This window comes from Trachemys scripta, chromosome 1, assembly GCF_013100865.1.
Source record: "Trachemys scripta elegans isolate TJP31775 chromosome 1, CAS_Tse_1.0, whole genome shotgun sequence".
Taxonomy (NCBI): domain Eukaryota; kingdom Metazoa; phylum Chordata; order Testudines; family Emydidae; genus Trachemys; species Trachemys scripta.
Genome location: NC_048298.1, coordinates 324,690,360 through 324,712,334, shown reverse-complemented (window position 1 = coordinate 324,712,334; position 21,975 = coordinate 324,690,360). Strand labels below are relative to the sequence as shown.

General features: G+C 41.8%; 1 protein-coding gene across 10 annotated transcripts in view; it reads right to left on the bottom strand.

Annotated features, from left to right (window-relative positions):
* SYTL2 (synaptotagmin like 2) overlaps positions 1–21,975 on the bottom strand; it is an 80,947-nt gene that overhangs the window by 17,858 nt on the left and 41,114 nt on the right. For 4 of the 10 annotated variants that reach the window (XM_034759030.1, XM_034759032.1, XM_034759031.1 and 1 more), the window contains exons 1-3: positions 4,494–9,037; positions 2,507–2,605; positions 924–977 (exon numbers count right to left, since the gene is read on the bottom strand). In XM_034759030.1, coding sequence (XP_034614921.1) covers positions 924–977; positions 2,507–2,605; positions 4,494–8,973 — 4,633 coding nt within the window. In that variant the 5' untranslated portion in view covers positions 8,974–9,037. The other 6 variants (XM_034759034.1, XM_034759035.1, XM_034759037.1 and 3 more) reach the window with 4 other exon arrangements.

Sequence of the window (21,975 nt, the reverse complement as noted above, 5' to 3'; positions counted from 1 at the left end):
AAGAACAGGAGTACTTGTGGCACCTTAGAGACTAACAAATTTATTAGAGCATAAGCTTTCGTGGACTACAGCCCACTTGCTTATGCTCTAATAAATTTGTTAGTCTCTAAGGTGCCACAAGTACTCCTGTTCTTTTTGCGGATACAGACTAACACGGCTGCTACTCTGAAATAAATACAACTAAGTGTAACTAGTTTTAGAATTGTGGTCCCACTGGATAGCACTTAAAAGGAAGTAAAAATGTGTTGTATACCACCATATTCAGTGTCACTATCTCAGTGTCACCTAGTCATTTTTGGTTTTGTTTTAAATTCAGGATCCTTTAGTCTGTGTTTACAAACACTCACTCAATGACATCAATGGGAGATTTGTGCACATATATGATGCAGAATTTGGCCCACGCAATGTACCAGATGAATTTATAAGTGAACTAGTACATCATCAGTATCAAGAGTAGACAAGCCAGTGGCTTATCCATTATCTCAGAGCAAGCAAATCCACTTGTGTCTTAAGTCTGCTTTGCAGGATAGAACCATCTTACAGTGCAACAAATGAGCATGCTAATTTGATATTTTAGCGGCCCAATTCTCCATTGAGTCAATACCCAAAGCGCTCATTGACTTCAGTGGTCATAACACATGTGGAATGCCTGAAGGATCAAGCCCAGATAACACACTATGTGACATAAACAAGGTTTCTTACAATAATACGTAGTGCGATATAACAATAGTAACATATTGTTTAGAAATAAAAGCAAAGGTAGAGAAATGCTACCCAAGTGTTTACATCATGCAGAAATTAACTAATTAAATTACCATACAGCAGTGATACAATTCTGAAATTCACTAACTCTTTGGCTGGTGAGTGGAGGAGGACACTGAAAAAAAATACTATGTTCATGCAGACACAAAGAAGATATTTACCATCTTCAGCACTAAGTACTAATTCTTCTTTTGGAATATCTACTTTTCCTTTATCTGTGCAGGAAAAAGTAACAGTTAGTAAATTTGCTGTTCAGGAAGGTAGTATGGATTATAGCGGCAGCCACAGTGTTTATAAGAAATAAGGTCAAAATCAGCAGAGCCACAACCAAGGTTAAATTCACAAAGCACAAGGTTAAATGCTGTCCATAAAACACTTTCTACTTGGATTACAAAATTCAACTAGTCTGCTATAAAGGGAGCTCTCATGTCATTGTTTAATGCAGTTTACATCAGTACAGTGCTGTACTGATGCCTAAGGTCCTAGAGTCAATTGCAAATAAGTAACAGCACGTTAAAAAAAGAAGAAGAGAGAATGATGAGTTCTAATGTCTGTATTTTAAACTAGTGTAAGATGCCTGAATTGGCCAGCTCCTTCCAAAACCCAAAGCTCTATTCACAAATTTCTACATGCATGAAGTTTCACACATTTTCCCCATTATGCACGGCAATCAATAAGATATTGAAACATACATAACCATGAACATAGGCGTAAGTGAAATTCTGAACCCAAGTATATTTGATTGCATAATTTAAATAGGAACTCCGAGCCAAATTTGCTGCTGGTGCAAGTAGGTGCACTTCTACTGAAGTCAGTGCAGTTGCTCTCACTTGCACCACTCATTAATTGGGCCCATATCCATTCGTGGGTGAAAGTAGATATTTATCTGTTGCTCCTTTGGGTGCTTGCACATCCCCTTATTGTATAACAAGCACAAAGCCCACTACGGAGCAAAGCCATGCTGATTAAGACCAATTCAATGCATATTTCTCAGAAGAAGTCTGCTGAGTGGATACATTTACATGAACACTCCTGTGTAAACTCCATGCAAGTTATTTATAAATAGAGCTGGCTCACAAGAGAAAACTATAAACATTGAGAGCATTTCAGGAGACTCAAGGCCCATCTGGCTTTAAAACAAACAAACAAACAAATGGGAGGACAGGATTAATGTTTTCTCAGTCACAACCTGGACATTTATAGATTTACAGCTAGTGGCAGAGAAGAGTTCAGTAAATCTTTAAAACTTGCTAGTGGAATTAGGAATGGACATGGCAGTTGCATACCTGGCTTGCCTATTTCCTGCCACTGCAGGTATAATCATTGTTACAAAGATGGCCATCTGAATGGAATGTGAGAGGAGATGAAAGAAGGGGTTAAAACGCATGCCTTAATTAAGTGTGCAAAAAAGAATCCTATTTTATATTCAGCTGTGACTGAGAATGAAATACAGGAGTAAGTGTTCAAAATGAGCATGCAGTATTGAAATCAAAACCTGGTCAAAAGCACCATTTAGACTAGAGCACTGCTCCTTACTTCTTATTCAGAAGTCGAGTTACAAAGTATGGTGGTTATTTATTTACTTATTTTGGATGCTCATTCTGAGGATAGTTTTCCTGCCAAAACCCATGGTTGGAAGAGTAGAGTGCCAGTTGGTGAAGATGTGTGGAAGGATAGTACCGTAAATAAGTATTTTTAAGCTTAGTTGGGGGCAAAGAAGACAGCAGACAAGCTTTGTGCTCACTTGATGTGGCTGATGGAATGTCCTCTAGACTTTTGGAAGGCCTTTGCCTATCTGCACTCCTTTTCAAAGCCTTCAAAATAGGATCTAATTCTTCTGAACCTGTCACGAGACAAAATACATGAACGCTGCACAAACAGACAGACATGCCTTTTTAAATGAGAGCCACTTAAGAAATCAATGGCTATTTTTAACTAACGGAGAGATATTTTTAACCCTTAGCAAAACATTTAAAATTCTAGTTTTGACAACGGTGAAAGACCAAAAGAAAAATGAGGGAAAGGTGCAGATGTTTAGTCATGGATTTGGAGACATAATGGAATTCTAAATTATTAGGTAAAAATACATGCACTACCAAAGACCAGCAGGATCAATAGTCACTGAATTTAATACCTTATATTACTTGGACACAGGCTTTCAGGAATACATATTTTAGAAGTGATTTAACTGGAAGCTGCCATGGCAGCATTGTATTGACTTGGGGGGGAAATGGAAATTTTACAGTAATTTTTAAGAGTTATGGAGCAAAAATTTACCCTTTGGTGTGTGTGTTTAGGGCTCCTACTAATCAACAGATGTGCCATGTGATCATTTGGGCCTATTGTTTTGTCTACATACACACATACTAGAGGTAGGCAAACCAATTCACACATTGCTTGAGATGGACAGAGTGACACAGCTGTATCTACAACTAAGCAGGAGTCTAGCTAGAAAACCAAACCCGGTTATAGAACTGCTTCCTGATGGAGACTATCACTTTGGGTGCTAACAGTGGGGGTTATTTTAATAATGGGGATGTGTTTCTATTTGAATTTAAAACAACAACAACAGAGGCCACAATTCATGTCACATAGTCCAAACAGCAGCCATAGGAAAACTCAACTGCTACCACCATGGGACAGATTCAGATCTTAGAAGTTAACGGTCTCATCTGTCCAAGTTGGCAGCCCCATGTGCCATCTCATCCCTTCAAAAATCCCTTTCTGCCGCCTTCCCCCACCCTCCCCATGAGCAAAAGTGACCCAAAATGCTTCACATTAGCTATGGCGCAAAGCCTGAAGCCCTTGCTCAAGTTTTACTCATTCTTCACTTAGGCCAGAAGTTCCATTGGCTTCAATTGTGTTTTGCCCGAGTTAAGAGTGAGGAATTAAGGATCACAGCTGGCAGCCGCTGCAAATTTCACAGGTTTCTCAGTCTCTCCAGTTAAGAGGAACAATCCTGATTTCTCAGAACAAATATTAAATTAACCCCTCCAACTGAAGCGACTCCAATAGTTTAATTACATCAGCACTGCCTATCTCATACTGTACAGGAGACCAGAGCCACTCCAGTATTGCCATCTGTTCCAGATGCATCTCTAGATGAATACTAATTTTTCAGTGGAAGATAACACTAACTGAACATAGCCCCATGTTCTGGTGCAACATGCTGCAGCAATGAATTGATTAAGGCGGGGTGGGCCTTCTCCTTTGCACGTTGTGGTGTAAATACACATTAGAAAGCAGAAGCAAATATCTGGTTTAGCCAGATATCCCTTGCTAACGGGGCCCCTTTCTTACATCAGCCAGTAAAACACTGTGTAAAAAAAAAAAAAAAAAAAAGAAAAGCTCTAAAGCCCAATAATAATGGAACTCACTGTTCCCACATTGAACAAACTGCCACAAGGCGAAGAAACCGATGTGGAAAGCCTGACTCTTTCTCTACAGGCATGCAATAGGGTTATTCCAGTCCAACTCCCTGTTCTGCAAGCCATACTGAATGCGTGTCTTTTCAAAACACCTGCTGGCTCAGGCATTAAAAAAGTTCATTGGAAAAGATGCCCAGATCATTCAGTTAAGAAAATGAATGAGAATCTCAGTCAGGCTGTTGGTTCACCAATCTTAAGGTACGTTATCAAAAAAATCTAGCCATATTTCTTAAATAATTAATAATAATAATAATAATAAATAAAAATCCAGAATGATTGATTTAAGAATTCAAAAATGCTCACAGGTTGAACCTGAAAGATCAGAGCCAAAACTTATGGTGTCATCTTCATCATCATCATAAGGAGATGCTAGGACCAGCTCAACTTTACTTATTTTGGAGGAGCGATCATCATCTTTAAGTGGTGTGCTTACTCTCCTGAAACTAAATGGTGCATTCACTTCAGATGTTGCCTCACTGGCATCTGCTAAGGAAGTGCTTTTATCAACCTCCTTTCCTGCTGCTTCCTCTCTTTTATTTTCATTTTTTATCTCCATCTTGTGTGTCTTGATAACAGCCGCACCATTCTCTCTTTCCTTGGGAAGAGCTTCAGTTGATGCCAGATTAGTCTGTATGGTTTTCTCAAATGCTACATTTCTTTCAGGGAGAATAGAACCTCTCACTTCATTTACCACATGATCTTCCTTCACGGCTGTGTCATTTTGTTTCAAAGTCTCTCTCTTGATTGGTATCTTAAACTCTGTGCGATAGCCACTTGAAGCACTTGGACCAGAGAGTGGCATTTTAATGGCTAGACTTCCCTTTTCTGATTGAGACACAGAGTCATTGGGTCTTTCCTGTTTTCCCATCTTCGTTGGCAGCTGAGATGAAACGTCAGATGCTTCTTTAAGAAGCTTTTCTAAGCAGATATTCAATTCACTGCATTCTGCTTTTGTTGGAGCAACAGTTTTTTCTACAGTTTCTTTTATTTCTTGAGGATGGTCCATCTCTTGTTGGTAAGGGGAATACGCACTCTCATTAGGCTGTGTCCTACCCTGTGCTACACTATCCAAGCTTTTCAGCTTAAGAGGTGGAGTTTCAGAGGCTTCCTTAAGCAGTTTCTGCAAACTAGCATTAAAGTCTCCAAGCTCAGATTTGGAAGGAGCAACAGCTTTTGCTACGGTTTCCTTTACTTCTTGAGGATGGTCAATATCTTGCTGATAAGTTAAGTCTACACTCGGATTAGGCTGTATCCTCATACTCTTCTGCATTGCATTGTCCATGTTTTTCAGTTTAGGAGTTTGCATTTCAGAGACTTCCTTCAGCAGTTTCTCTAACCCAGAATTAAATTCATTACGTTCTGATTTGGAAGGAGCAACGGCTTTTTTGACCGTTTCATTTACTTCTTGAGGATGATTGATTTCTTGTTGGTAAGTGGAATTCACACTCTGATTAGGTTGTATCCTAAAATTCACCATACTATACATCTCACGGTCCAATCTTCTCAGTTCAGAGGGTGGCATTTCAGAGGCTTCCGTAAGCAGTTTCTCTAATCCAGAATTAATTTCACTGAGTTCCGATTTGGAAGGAGCAACAGCTTTTTCTACAGTTTCCTTTACTTCTTGAGGATGGTCAATATCTTGTTGGTAAGAGGAATTCACGCTCTGATTAGGCTGTATCCTAACATGCATCTCATTGTCAACGCTTTTCTGTTCAGAGGGTGGCATTTCAGAAGCTTCCTTGAGCAGTTTCTGCAAACTAGCATTAAATTCACGGAGTTCAGGTTTTGGCTGAACTGTTTTTACTAGTATTTCAGTCACTTCATGATGGTTACCAGGAGATACAGGATGATCAGTCTGATCCTCTGGCCGAGAGCTTACATTTTCTCCACTTTTTGCATATAAAGGTAACATCACTTTAGCTGCCTTTTCATTTGGTTTCTCCAAGCATGGATTGATTGGGCTAACATTATCCTGATATGGAACTGTAGTTCTCTCTACAGTCCCAATTTCATTTGGAGTCCCAACCCTTTCTTGGGCAGTAACAGAAGTAGCCCGGTCAGTCTCTGTGACCCGCTTACAATATCTTCGCCGATCTTCTTCAGGGACATTCTCAGATGCTGCTTTTTTACTGTTATTTATAGTGTACGATGAAAATGAGATTGCGGATGCTTCCTTCAGTAGTTTCTTTAAACCAGCATCCAGAGCACGGAATTCAGCTTTTGGTGGAACCGTGGTTTTTTCTACAATCTCTGAGATTGCCTCTCCAGGAGGCTGTGTTTCATTCTGGGTCACAACATAAGCCGCTATGCCAGGACGCATTGTCTTTTGGGAAGAGCTTGGAATGACTTCTTCATGAGAACTCTCTCTCTGGATACCCTCATCCGCATCTGCTGTCTGATGCAATGGACAGGAAGCGTCAGATTCCTTAAGCAGCTTCCCTAGACCAATTTTCAGTTCATCAAGTTCATCTTTGGGTGGAACGACTGTTCTTTCTATAGTTTCTTTTACTTCTTGAGGAAGCCTTTCCTCTTTTTGAAATGTAGGATAAGTGTTGTGACTCCGTTCCATCACCTTTTCAAAAAATCTTCTCTGCCCAGGCCAAGAAACTGTCTCTTCAGAAATATTTTCTGTTACGTTCTGACTCGAAGATGATGATATTTTGGAGGTTTCCTTTAGCAGTTTCTCTAGCCCTGCATTAAATGAATCAAGTTCAGCCTTTGATGGAGCAACAGTTTTGTCTACAGTCTCTACAACCTCCTCTTTAGGGAATTTTGCTTTTTCCTTGGAGTCTGTGGAAGCAGTTTTTATAGAAACAATTAGGCGTTCATCAATTCCCAATTCTTTTCTTGGAACACCTTTATCGCTAGCTGGTTGGAATGATGGCAAGGGTGCCTCAGACATTTCTTTAAGCAGTTTCTGTAAGCTATTGTTAAATGTGCTGTGCTGTGCTTTTGGTGGAACACTCATTTTTTCTATATATTCTTTAACTTCTTGCTCTGGAAGATCCACCTTTTCTTTAGGTTTTGAGATCACTGACTTTCCTACATTTTTCCCCACTATTTGAAGAGATTCTGCATTTTCTGTTCTTGTCAGATTCACTGACCAAGGAATGGGCTGCCCTTCCTGTCTAGGCGACTCAGGTACTTTGAAGTTTATTTTCTTTGTTTTCTCTCTCTCGGGAAGTTGATTTTGCTGTTGAACAATCACCTCTGCTTGGCTCGTCTCTGCTCTGCTTTCTTTAAGTTCCTTTGACTCTTTTTGGCAAGTTACTGAACTAATATTACCTGGGGAAGTGGTTTCATTTTTCATATTGGTCCTACTCTGTGATTTAGCTCCAATATCCCAAAAGCTTCTCAAACTCTGAAATTGCAATGGGTTGGAAATTTGATTCTTAGACTCCTCGTCTATTTTTTCCTTCAAAGACAAAACCTTAAAATGTGGCTTCTGTTGTGGAGAAGAGGGATTTCTGTCATTTTCTGAAGACACTTCTTTCCCATCTTCATACTTCTTTGATGAAGGAGGACTAAAATCAATTCTTGGTTGCAAATGATTTGCTTTTGGTAATTTTGTAAATTCATTAACCTTACCATCAGACTGAAGTATTTTTCTGGACTTCTCAACAGTATGGTCTGCTTTGGATTTATCCATTATATCTGGCCCAGTCTTTGAAGACTTTAGAAATTTATCTTTAGATGCCTCGTCATCACTTAATTCAACTCTTCTGAAGGTAACCAAACTATACTTGTTTTGATCTTTTGATTCACTTGATAGGGATGCTGCACAATCATCAGTTGGTTTTACTTTGCTATTTCCTTTATTGATGTATTGTACTGTGCTACTAGCTGATGGGGTAGTACTTAAAATGCCTTCCTTATTGGTATGCCTGGGTCCAGTTTTGTTGCTTTCCCAGAAGGCCCTAATATCCCTTACTGTTCTCTTTTGTTCTGTCTCCTCATCTGAGCTTTGTACCTGAGATGGCTGTTTGGATTCATGCTGTGGCAAGACGGGTAGTTTCATCCTAGGACTACTTGGCTCTAGTTGCATACTTCCTTGATCAAGTAAACCAGGTTCTTTTATCTCTGTTCCTTTATTATCAAATTCAGTCTGTGACTGGACATGGTCTTCTTCCAAGAGAGATTTGATAATGCATATTTTCTTTTCCTCTTTCTGAATTCCTTTCTGAATTTGCACATTAGTTTTCAATAGTGAGCCTTCATTTAGCTTTTCAGGAGAACTGAAACTCTTTGAACCTGGTTTGCCTTTTCCTTCTGTAAGAAATGTTGGTTCTTTATATGCTGCACTTTCATTCTCTGGTTTGTATAATATTTTGCCTTCTGCAGCTGATTTTTTAAGAATATTTGTTTCATCTAATTTAGTAACTGGAAGATCAGTGACCTGTAAATGTATCTTCTCTCTACCACTTTTGCTCTTTCCAAGTACAATAGGTCCTTTGTTGTAGTCTGTTCCTTGAGTCTCTTCACTTAGATTTTCTTTTTTTTCTACTTTTATTATCTGTATGTCTTCTGCATCAACTGCTGCAGGTTTCAAAACATTGCTTGGTTTCCCATTATTTCCAAATGACAAGTCAATCAGTTGTGTATTTTCATCTGTGCTTGGTCCACTATCTTTTGTAGTTATAACTCTTGTCCTGGGTGATGAGTACAGTTCTTCTTTGGACTCTCTCCCTTGGGAGGCTACCGATGGAGTAGTCTCATCACCGGTATCAGAGCTTCTTTTAAACCAATCTAATACTTTTGATATGGACTCATCAGCTACCTTCATGAACTCAGCAGTATGTTTGTCAGGCTTGGAAGTGGTTTTAGCACTTTGATCCTCAACAAGAACAGGCTTACCTTGTTGAAGGTCTGCAGAGCTGGCATTTGGCACCTGAGGAGATTTTGTCTTAGCAGAAAGTGGCTGCTGATCTGTAACACAAAATCACCTTTCAAGATAAGGAGTCAATCAACGTGATTTTGCTGAAACAGGTTTTCCACCCACCTTGATAAAAAAAAAAAATCTAGTAGTGCTCATCATAGCTTGTTTCCCCTTCCCATTGCTGCTTGTTATTTTAAAAACAACTGTTTACATGAAAACAGAAATCAAAAAGCCAAAATAAAGAGTGATCTGATGGGGAAGAGGAGTGGTTCTTGGGAGCCTATCAAAGTTTACCACCAATTTGGAAGAAAGGTTGGAATGGTTTTCCTGCCTTTGTCAGGGATGGGTTAGCAGTATCCCGATATGGGGTAAAATCCACAGGATTTCTTCTTGGGGTGCATAAAAATAGTTAGAGCTATTTTTTTGCTTTTGAAATGCATCATATTGCAGGCAAGGTATTTATTAAAATATAATTAGTGGGTTAAGAGACTCCTCTAGACATCCATATGATGCTTCACTTTCCACCAAGTCCCCACTACAAGTTACACAAGCTAAAACACAGATATATCCCATATGCTTGTTCTTTTAGCTTGAAAAAATATATTTTCAGGTAAGAACATTGATATACTGGCAGCACAGCAATGAAAATAGACTTGTAGAATAAAACTGGAGCAATTTATGAATGAGTAAAGTCTTAATCCACATTACAACCTTACAAAAAGTTAACTCTGCAGGAACACTTATGTTTGCTTATAATTATGGCATTTTGATTCTTATTCAGAAGTGAATTTTTCATCGTTTAACTGCCATGTTTTTTATTTAATCACACGTGTTAAAAAAAAATCCCCAAATCATAGTACCATTATTACCACTAACAGACAATAGTGGACCAATTCCTTCAGTCCTTATGCAGGCAAAGCTAGCATAGACTTCAAAACAGGAGTTTTGCCTGAGCAAGTATATGGTTGGTCCACCACTGTCTCTCTCTCGTTGCTAATAAATATGCATATCCACACTTTAGCCTGGACATGTTATTAATCAGTTTTTTCTTTTTTTTTTTTTTTTTTTTAATAAAACAGAAAGTCAATCAATAGAGCATATTTCCAAAGACTGAATGTTCAGACAATGCGTAGCATGTGGTTTAGTGTGTGAAACTGGTAAATTAGTAAGCAAGCAGAAATATTCTGGCTAATACAGAAAGCTCTCTCTCTCATGATTGGAATATTAATGAGCAGAGTTATTTAAGACTGTTTTCAAAATTGTTATTTACCCTTCTCAGTATTAACCCATTTGACTTGTGTTGTGTTGTTCTCTTACCAATAGTGTGTTTGGATGACTCCAAGTCAGGATTTGGGGACTGTTTGGATATGTTTTGAGACAATGTTTCATCCACAGTTTGCACTTCCTGGACATTTGGTGAGATATTACTGGAGGATTTCCTTGGAGTTACAGGTTCCATAGGAAGACTTGTCTTAAGCTGCAAGGTTTCATTAACTGGTAGGCTTGACCTGTTAGCATCAGAAGAATATGGTGCTGATGTGTCTTCTTGGGAGACATCTCTGTCTGTTGCATTAACATCTAAAGCAGAGGATTGGGAGCGTGGAGATTTTACAGGGAGGGTTTGTTCATTTTGAAGTGCATCTAACCTACTATTGTCATTTTCTGCATTCTTAACATAGTCTGATTCCAGTAAGTCAAACTCTCCTATATCTTTGCCATGTTGCAGCTGGGGGCTCTGAAGAGGTTGTTTTGTACCTATACTGGAAGAGAACCTGACCTGTTTTAGTCTTTCCAGTGAATTTTGTGAGGGGTCTTCTGCAGGAGGATTTGTCTCAGCTACTCTTTCGAGAACAGTTGAAGATGGCAAACCAGTCTTACTTTGATGGTCAAAGATCTGATTAACACGAAGAACTTCTGAATCAGTGGAACTTGAACTCGAACTGCGTTTCAGAATGCCCCTCGGTGGTGTACCAGCACCACTAACCCAATCAGTCCTTTTAGCAGGTTTGGGAAAAGAACTCTCTTTCTCCAATATGGGATCTGTTATTTTGTAGATGACTTTTCTAGCTTTTGGTACAGGAGGCCGATCTGCAATTCTCTGTGACTCATCAGTTTGTTCTCCAGAAGCCTGCCTACGATCCTCTGACCTACTGTTTAGTATGTTTCTCTTGGATTGGCTCTCCTTTGAAGGTGACAGTGTGTCTGCAAGACAAGACATGCATACAAGGGAAAGGGTAAAAACATACTGCAAAACAGATCTCAAGCTTAAGAACATGCATTTAGTCAAAGCATCAAGCGTTCTACACAGGAAAGACAAGGTGAAGACATTCTTGCAGCTCTAGGATGCAATGCAAAAAGACAAGACAACGTTAACAGTCAAAGCATTCAGCAGTATAAAAAGTACGCACTCTTGAAACAAATATATTGGAAAACTAATAGATTATCAAACCTCATATTAGGTTTAACTTGTTTGTATTATGGAGTGCTGACTAATAGAACATTCCTACTGCAAAGAAACAGAACGACTCAAAGTTAGAGCACAGTAAACCTTTAATCAACTCAGTTCTTATACAGCTCAATTATATTATCGTGTCTTGTGTTTGTGTTTCTATCAATTTTTGAAGACTGTTTTCAGGGTCAGATGGAACTAAATAAAACTTAGTAAAACTTGCTCACTCTGGACAAGTATTTAAAAAAAATGCAAGTAGTATACACTTGTCTTCTTCCCCCATTAGCAAGCATCATGGCAGAAAGCAGGTCAGTAATTTTCTTGCCTGGGCTGGCAAACTCTCATTTCAATTTTGCAAGACTGGATTAAGGTACATCATTTTCTAGCTCCTGTTTGGTTAGGAATGATATTTTGGGGAAAGAGAGGAATCTAAAAAACAGAACTAAGGAAACACGATTGGCAAAGATCGTGGGGGGGGGTTCTCCTTCCTCTGCAGCATGGAGCACAAGTCACTTGCAGGTTAAAACTAGTGTAAATAGTGGATTCTCTGTAACTTGAAGTCTTTAAATCATGATTTGAGGACTTCAGTAACTCAGCCAGAGATTAGGGGTCTGTTATAGATAGAAGTGGCTGGGTGAGGTTCTGTGACCTGCAATGTGCAGGATGTCACACTAGATGATCATGGTGGTCCCTTCTGATCTGAAAGTCTATGAGTCTAAGAAACAACAGGGGGACAAGATCAAATGGAGGACAGGGTCATAATTCAAAATGATCTGGACAAATTGGAGAAATGGTCTGAGTTAAACAGGATGAAGTTTAACAAAGACAAATGCAAAGTGCTCCACTTAGGAAGAAAAAATCAGTTTCACACATACAGAATAGGAAGAGACTGTCTAGGAAGGAGTACGGCAGAAAGGAATCTAGGGGTTATAGTGGACCACAAGCTAAATATGAGTCAACAGTGTGATGCTGTTGCAAAAAAAGCAAACATGATTCTGGGATGTATTAACAGGTATGTTGTGAGCAAGACACGAGAAGTCATTCTTCCGCTCTACTCTGGTCAGGTTAGGCCTCAGCTGGAGTATTGTGTCCAGTTCTGGGCACCGCATTTTAAAAAAGATGTGGAGAAATTGGAAAGGGTCCAGAGAAGAGCAACAAGAATGATTAAAGGTCTTGAGAACATGACCTATGAAGGAAGGCTGAAAGAATTGGGTTTGTTTAGTTTGGAAAAGAGAAGACTGAGAGGGGACATAATAGCAGTTTTCAGGTATCTAAAAGGGTGTCATAAGGAGGAGGGAGAAAACTTGTTCACCTTAGCCTCTAAGGATAGAACAAGAAGCAATGGGTTTAAACTGCAGCAAGGGAGGTCTAGGTTGAACATTAGGAAAAAGTTCCTAACTGTCAGGGTGGTTAAACACTGGAATAAATTGCCTAGGGAGGTTGTGGAATCTCCATCTCTGGAGATATTTAAGAGTAGGTTAGATAAATGTCTATCAGGGATGGTCTAGACAGTATTTGGTCCTGCCATGAGGGCAGGGGACTGGACTCGATGACCTCTCGAGGTCCCTTCCAGTCCTAGAATCTATGAATCTATGAATCAAATGTTGGGACTCCAGCTTGATCCCCACTGCTGAGCAATAGCAGCAATGATTGGGACTGCTGCAAAGACAGAAAAGAGAATATCTTAAACTGCTCTCTTACTGCTGAATCACCAAGAGGCTTGTAACATGGAAGTGGCCCTTCTCAGCTGGATGGCTACTGGAATGTCTACACTGCAGTCAGATACCTGCAGCTGGCCTGGGTCAGCTGACTCGGGCTAAGGGTCTGCTTAATTGCAGTACAGACATTCGGGCTGAGACATTAGGGTCCTACAGCTTGGGCACCAGCCCAAACGTCTATAGTTAAAGAGCCCCACAGCCTGAGCCCCATGAGTCCAAGTCAGCTGACCTGAGCCAGCTGTGGGTTTTTAATTGCAGCATAGACCTACCCTCGATGACCTAATGCAGGTTTAGGGTTGGCGTGTGGGCAGGGGAAAGGAGTAGACATATCAGATTATTTGGGTGAAACATCTTTTCTTAATATTTTCAGGGGTTCATATTTTTATACATGCAGATTTAAAATGAACAGCTTGAAGAACAGGCTGGAGACAGGCTCATAAAACAATAGGTAAAATTCTGCCATCTCCTGCTTTATTGCAGGATTTTAGAAAGGTTTTTCCCCCTAGAAAATGTATTGTGTGAGAAAAGCGACAGTTAACTTGGTCACAATACCCCTAAGAATTTCAGTGTCCACAGAGGACACGTAGATTAAAAAAAATTATTTACCCTCATTTGGCATCTGAGATAGGTCAGTTGTTCCGCTTTCTGAGTCCCTACTTTTTACGTTCTGTTCTGGTGCAGTGAAGTCATTAAATGGATTCTTCCTTTGCTGGAAAAGAATGGACATATAATTTGAGTCATATGTTTAACAGCGTTAACAGAAACGTGAAAACGCAGTGATTTCACCCCTGCAGAATAAGGTTTAAGCAGGGCTCTTATAAGACAGATGGAGGACATGGCAAAATAGGATTGTCAGAAGGGCTTGGCTTAACTCTACTCCCTTTGAAGTCAGCAGGAACAGACTTAGGGCATTTGAAAACCCCACCTTTGTGAAGCAGGCTACATCTATACTTAAAATGGTACAGCAGCACAGCTGCAGCGCACTTCACTAGAGACACTATAGCGACGGGCGGGATTCTCCCGCTGTCGTGGTTAATCCACCTCCCCTCAAGGCGACAGTTCGCTCGACAGAAGAATTCTTTCATCAACCTAGCACTGTCTACACTGGGATTTACGTCAACTTAACTATGTCTCTTGGTGGATTTTTCACACCCCTGAGAGACATTGCTATGCTGATGTACATTTCCAGTGCAGACCAGCCCTTAGGGCTTGTCTACACTACTGCTTAGTCAAATTTGTTGTATTCATTTAATTGGTTGTATTAATTTAGTAACTTAGGGCATTTACTTTATATTAACTTTATTTTAAAACTCTGCTATGTGGTAATAAGGAAAGCCTATGTTTCAAATATTAGTTAGTGGTTAGGATTAGAAGCAGAGTCTGCTTTTTTGTTGTTTGGCAACCATATGTTTAAGAAAGTTAGTTTGTTGTTTGCTCTCTTCCTACTACAGATGTAATTTACGTTGCTCAGGGGTGTGAAAAAACCACCCCCGAGTGTCTTAAGTTTACATCGACTTAAAGCGCTGTCTACACTGTGGGCGGGAGACACTCTCCCGTGTCTTCACTAGATGCACTACATTGAGGCAGCTGCACCGATGTAGTGCGGTTGTGAAGACAAGCCCTTAGATAGCCTCATTTCTGCTACTGACTCCCAAAAGGGATTCAGACCTACGAGAAGATTCAATTGAAATTGGAACAAAGCAAAATAGAGTCAGTTTTCTCGGGAGGGTGAAGAGGTTGCTATTGGTATATAGGTAAGGGATGAAGATTTTCTCTCTGCCACACAAACAGGCTGAACAGGAATCAATCCATCATTTTATACCTCAAGTTTTTTATTCTTCTGTCCAAATTCTTCCTGGTTTTTAGTGGAGCGGCGAAGTGGCAAGGGAATAGCTTTAAAAAGGCTATCTCTAGCATACCATTGCTGAACCTACCTTTCCTGGTGACACGGCTACCTTCTTTGAGCTTTCCTGTGGTTTGTCTAAGGTTGCGTCCAGTGCATTAGAACTACAAGAGAACAACAAGTTGCTTAGCATGAAACCAGCACATTGCTTTAAGCCTGTAAAAATGAAAATTAAGCTGCCATATGCTTATAAAAAACAACATAAAAATGTGAGGTTCTTCTGTTCAATCTGTTCTCTGTGTTTATGGAAGACTGCCACTCTTGGCATAGATACTGTTCCATTCCCCTGTTTGGTTTACCATCCCTACAACAGTTTATGTGCCTCATCTACTACATTTGAAGTCTTTGTTTCAGATAAAATATTACAGAATACCATTTTCAGAGCCAATATAAATTCATTAAACATGCTCTTGATTGGTTGGTAGCACTATAGCTAAGGAGAAATTAAACAGCAAGGGATGGGAGAGCGGATTGTTTTTAGGAGTAATCTTTGAAGTATTGCTCATTCATAGGCAAAGATATTTTTTTTAAAATTAAGATTATCATCCCAGTCTGAGGTTATGTAACCAGGCCAGGGATATGAAGCAGCAGCTATTTTCAGTAGGTGGAAGCAAACATGGATAAAGAGCTGTCTGCAGGTAGGTTTTGGGGCTGGCTCCCACTCACCACCCTGAGAGTGCACGCAGCCAGGGTGCCCCTGCACACACAAGGAGTGGAGGTGGGGCCCGGGAGCAAGGACCAGAGAGGGGAGTGGGCACTAAGTGGCTGCCCTGCAGGAGAGGGAGCAGCAGAGCTCCCAGCTCAGCACGGCCAGCGGAGGGATGACTCCCAACATCATGGCAGTCGGAAGCAGCTTCCCACCTGTCAGCTTTGCTCCCTGCTCTGGGCAAGCTCTGCACAGAAGCAAGGAGAAGCTGCTGCTGTGAGGAGCAGGAAGGGTGAGCACCCTCAGCCAGGCAGTAATGGCGCTTCCGGCTGTTGTGTTGGCTGCCTGCCTACAGCACAGTTCCTCTGGGAGCGGGAACTCAGATACATCCGGCAGACTCCCGGGACCCAAGTCAACCAGGGCCATGTGCAAGCAGGAAAGCAATAGGACTCGGACCCTAGGTTCCGGCTTAACATGGGCCTGGACCCTCCAACCCTTCAGGATGCAGGGACCCTAAGTCCAAGCCTTAGGTTAGCACAATGGGTGTGGATGCAAGGGAGGTTACGCTTGAGCCCAGGTTTACATGCTGTGTAGATATACCCACAGAAAGTTAGGGACAGTGCTGGGTGGAGCAAGAGTCCAGCTCCCCTGCCATAATCAACGTATCAAGTCATTTTGGTAACATGCTCAGGTAACGCTATGGCAGTGGTCACCAACCGGTCGATTGCCATTGACTGGTCGATCCTAGAGACTCCCAATCGATCGCCATCTCTGGCTGCTAAAAGTCTGGTGGTGCAGTGGGGCTGTTGCTAAGGCAGGCTCCCTGCCTGCCTCGGCCCTACGCCGCTCCTGGAAGCGGCCAGCACGCCCCTGCGGCCCTGGGGGAGGGCAGGGATCTCCACACACTGCTCCTGTCTGCAAGCACCGCCCCCACAGCTCCCATTGGCCAGGAACGGGGAACTGTGGCCAATGGGAGCTGCAGGGGCGGTGCCTGGAGAGAGGGGCAGCGCGTTGAGCCACATGCCCGCCCTCAGGGGCCGCAGGATCACATTGGCCCCTTCTGGGAGCTGCATGAGGCAGGAAGCCTGCATTAGCCCCGCTGTGCCGTCGACTGGGAACTGCCACCCAGCAGGAACCCACACCCCAACTCCGAGCCCTGAGCCCCCTCCCAGAGTCAGCATCCCATACCCCCTCCTTTACCCCAACACTCTGCCCCAGCCCAGAGCCCCCTCCTGCACCCAAACTCTCTCCGAGAGCCTACACCCTGCACCCCAGACCCCTACCCCAGGCTCAGCCCAGAGCCCCCTCCCACATCGAGAGTGAGCGATAGAGAGGGGGGAAATGGAATGAGTGGGGCAGGGCTTCAAGGAAGAGAGAGTCCTCAGGGAAGAGGAGGGGTAGATCCTGGGTTGCATTTAAATTCAAGAAGTGATCTTGTGCGTAGAAAGATTGGAGACCACTGTGCTATGGTAACAGCAATAAAATGCCTACAGATGGAGAGCAGAGGAAGAGAGAAGGGGCTTATAGGAGGAAGGTTATAAGAGGAAAAGATTTCCTTTTTCTACCTGATTTTGTACCTCCACCATAGAGCAGACCCTAGAGGGACAGAAGTGGGACTTAGTCACAGAAGGTGGACAAAGTTTTGGAAAACAGGTTGTAGGGCACAATCCTACAATAGCAGGAGATGGACTAGACAACCTTGTTAGGCGGTCTTTCCCCATCTTTAAACTTCTATGAAACTATGGCAATGGCTCAAATCCAACCCAGGTCAGTAGCAAATGTGTTAGTTCCTGTGAATTAGTCCCGGTCACCCTCACAAGAAACATCCCAGAATTGGGATGCCCTTTGCTGGCAGGCTCAGCAGATAGGTCAAGGATTGAGAGGGCACAAAGCAAACTCATCTGACCTTAGAGGTGAGTCCTCCAAAATCAGGGATAGGCCACAATGGCAAGTGTATGTGGGGAAGTCTCAACTGCTGCTGCTAATGCTGTACCTGTTAAATGGATAAGCAGAAGATCTAGCCCCTTTCGTACATACTAAAGCCAGTTGCATTTTAAGAATAAATTTTGGGGCAGCTGATTTGCATGTAAGAGACTCTAGGATTAATGTTCGCAGACAGTGTTATTTATCAGCCGAGAGAGTCTTTTCAGGATTAAGAAATTGATTTTTTTACACAATGGTTCAGAACATAGAAGGGAGAATCTGGACTCTGCCCTTCCTTAGGTGGCATATTTTACACTCTCAATCTACAGATGGAATGTATCGTCAGACAGAGAAAATATTGACAGATTGAATCAGTCATTCTGTTGAAATTCCTTCTGTGGAAGGTTACACCCCCAAAAACACACTTCACACACCCAGCTAACAAAGTTTATGATATGCAAGAGAAAGTATCATGGGAATTTAAATACCAAGACAAGCACTGGTTTCAGCTTGGTTATTGGAGTTAGTCATTAAAGAGGAAAAAAAAGGAGCACCACCCTACAGCGTAAGTGTCCAAACCTAAAGAGCCATATTCTGCTCTTATTAAGTCCAGACTAGACCTGAAGTAACGCCGCTGACTCTGATGTGTTCACTAGTCTGAGAGCAGAATTTGGCCCTCGGTCCTTATACAGGGAGTTCTCCCAATGAAAAAGATTGATCCTTCCTAAGTCATTCATGGTCATAAGTGCAGTTTGTCTCAATAACAGTAACCGAAAATAAGATTTAGGGATTTTGTTTTTACATTTCCCACCTACATCTCCCCCAGATATGCTCAGGGCCAGATCCTGAAGTCAACAATTGTTTTGCCTATGTAAAGACTGAAGACCAGGCTTGTAGCCTGCACCATTCTCTACTCAAAAAATTGTGACTGCTATCATTAAAGAGTAGCAGCATTTTCAAAAGCACCCTAGCAACTGAGGAGCCTAAGTCCCATTGGCTATCAGTCACACTTTAGCTAAATGCCTAAGCTACTTTTGAAAATGGCTCTGGTGTTTTTGAAACCTTTACCCTATTATCCTGCAAAGAGACTCCAAAATTACACTAGGTTCACATTCTGATGTGAATAGTCAGTTGCCCCTTCCTTCCATTCTGAAATACATAAAAAGAACACGTCTTCAAGGATCTATGGTCTTTGAAGACTGAACCAAATGCTTCCAGTATACAGGTTTGCCCCTCCTGGCACCCTGGCTAGGCTGCTAATCCAGCAGGTCCTGGAATCAGCTTTTCCCAGCTGCTATTGATCAACTCTTGCCATTAGGAGTGGGCACACAGCCAGGTCAGAACAGTACTTCCGAAGAAGTCCACCCTATATGGGATAGAAAAAAAGGCCGTCTTTAAAGGGTTGGTCTCTCCCTGCATTTCCCCCAAATCAACGTTGTGTGCTCACCTCATACATAGAAAAAATAAAAACTTGGGTGATAGCTTAAGTGATATAGTGCAGTTCTAGCACTGCTACTTTCCCTTGCTTCAGCTGCATATTTTGGAGGGCAGGAGTTGGTGTTTGCATCTATGTTACATAAATGTGTAATTAAATACTGGGTTTTGGCCTATCTATTGCAATTCATTCTCTGGGTTCTGTCTCCAAACACTTCCATTAGCCATTCTGTACTGTATAAGTTTGCTTTAGAAGTGGCATCATGATGTGGGAGCTAGAAAACCTTGAATTCTAGTCCAGTCTCTGAAATCAGCTGTAATACACAACAATTGAAAAATGGAAGGTGCTATTCAAGTGTTGAGTATTGTAACTAGTTCAACTGCTGTGTGATGGCTCTCTCTAGCCAGTGGAACTGCAGTGTAAATAGGAATTACAGGCCTATGTTCCCCACTGAAGGACACAGGGCAAGGGCAAGTTCCATTACTCTGAAAGGGTCTAAAACTCTGACGTTTTCTGACATGGCTGGAGCAGTAAATGGGAAAACCGATACGGGTTGTGAAATTTATTCAGCTTCACACTAGTTTGGAACTATGACTTGAAATAAAAAGGTCATTAAGATCTCCCCCTACCCCTGCAGAAAAACAACTCTACAATATGTGAACCAGTTACAGCTGCTTTCAGAACTACCCCTTTTCTTTTGTCTTTCTGTATGGATGTAAACTAAATACCATAGTTTGTTGCAATGAGCATTTAGGGAAAAACCTACAGCTTTTAAAAAAAATGTTGAGATAGCAGCTTACTTGCTTAAAAAAGAAAAAAAAAAAAAGCTAGTTAAGTTTGACATATCACCAAATATTGTTAGAGAGTCTCCTGGCAGTTTCTTGCCAAAAGTCTGTCCTTTCCATCAGTCCCAGAGCAGGTACTTGACCAATAAGTGATCCACATTGTGATGGTACAAGTAGTTCTGCACAAGGCTTTTGTTGGTTTCAGAATATAGTTTTGCTTTCCATGATCACTGTACAATTAACAGAAGTGGGCTACACAGGTTAGCATTTGAGAAGTTGTGGAATAAGCTTTTATGATTAAACAACATGAAAAGGAAAAGCAGCAGCTATCCAGTACTCTCCATAAGTGATAAATAATTTGTTATTCATCTTTTAATGCTATGAACCAACTGAAGAAAACTAATTACAGTAGCTAACAATGTCAATTTTAGCAGCAGCCTTCAATACATCTCTTAGGGATCTGCTCCACAGACCATCGTAATTATCACCACTGTTAAACTTAAATTATTGGAGGAGAATTACTGTTGCAAAGCAGCTCTGGCATTATCATCATTCCCCAAATTTATTTGACCCTTTTCAGTCTGGTTTTAGGTCTGGGTACGACACAGACTGTTCTGGTTTCACTGGACAGCGATCTCCTTTTGGAGACAGGCAAAGGTCAGGTATCTGTGCTGAATTTGTTAGACCCATCAGCAACCTTTGATGCCACTGACCACTTGGGCTGACACCATATCTGCAGGCCATGAAAGTGGGAGATGGAGCTGCACTTGAACAACTGTTCTTTTCAGAATTCTATTCTGTAATCTCTCTCGTCTAACGTGTAGCTGAGGCTGCTAGCAAACACAGATGGTTTGGGCTGCAGTGTCATCATCAGACAGATACTCAGCTTTACATATGTTTCCATTGGACCCAGTCAATACAATCTCTCAGTTGGCCCAATCTCTAGGATTAAAACTAACTGTTTGAAGATCAACCCAGAGTAGATTAAGGTAACATTGATCTTGAAGGGGAAACAGACAGAGATAAAATTGCTTGCTCATTGTGACAACTGGTCAACGGTATAACCAGGAATAGAACGAGGGTCTCCTGAGTCTCAAGTCCAGCATCCTACCCACTGAGCCATGCTGGAGGGAATAGCTGCCCTTTCAATTGACAGACTATGCTCACCTTTGGTTACTTTGGTTCCCAGGCTAGATGTTTTGTTGGTTCCTCAGATGTTTGTGGAGGACCAATGTACAAGTGGCAGGCAAGAGCAATTTTTTCTATTTGTGCTTAGCTTCAAGATTGCCACCTTACTTTTCAAATGGAGACCTCTAAAGCAGTAGTCCCCAAACTCCGCCCCCCCATCTATCCTTCTCCCCCGGAGCTGGGCCACGGACAGGGTAAGGGGGCTGAGGCCACAGCTGGGGGCAGGGACAGGAGTGGAGCTGGGTGGTACTCCCTCTCCGCCCCTCCACAGGGGCTGGCCAGGCCCCAGTCTCACACACCCCCGAACGTTCCTCTGCACCCCACCATTTGGGGACCTCTGCTCTACAGCTTTCCGTGCTCCTGTCACCTCTGAACCGGATTACTGCACTCTGTGGGTGTCTCAGAAAGAGAGTGTATTTCACTTTCACTCTAATGATCGTTCCAATTCATTTCCAGCTATAAATGGAATAGGTGGAGATGCTTATATAAAATAAATAAATAAAATAATAAAAAAAAAAAACAGACAAGCCCCAAAACCTATAAAGACCTCTACAGGTCAGGTCCTGGGCACCTCCAAGTCCACTTCTCTCCAGGCTTTACCAGGACAGCTGAAATTATCTGGGATTCTCAACCTAACTGTGTCTAATTTTTTTAATGTCTCGAACAGGATGTTCTCAGTGAAAGCAAATCTATCCTGGGAATTGCTTCACCATTTGTCCAGAAGTCTCAGGGGGTAGCATCAGATTGCTTCCCCAATGAGTATCCTAAACTCCAGGTCTAGTTCCAAGTCTGTTCACAGTCATGCTAGCAGCACCAAAGTAACAGGAAACTGCTCTCAATTAAGCCACCTCCTCCTATCTGT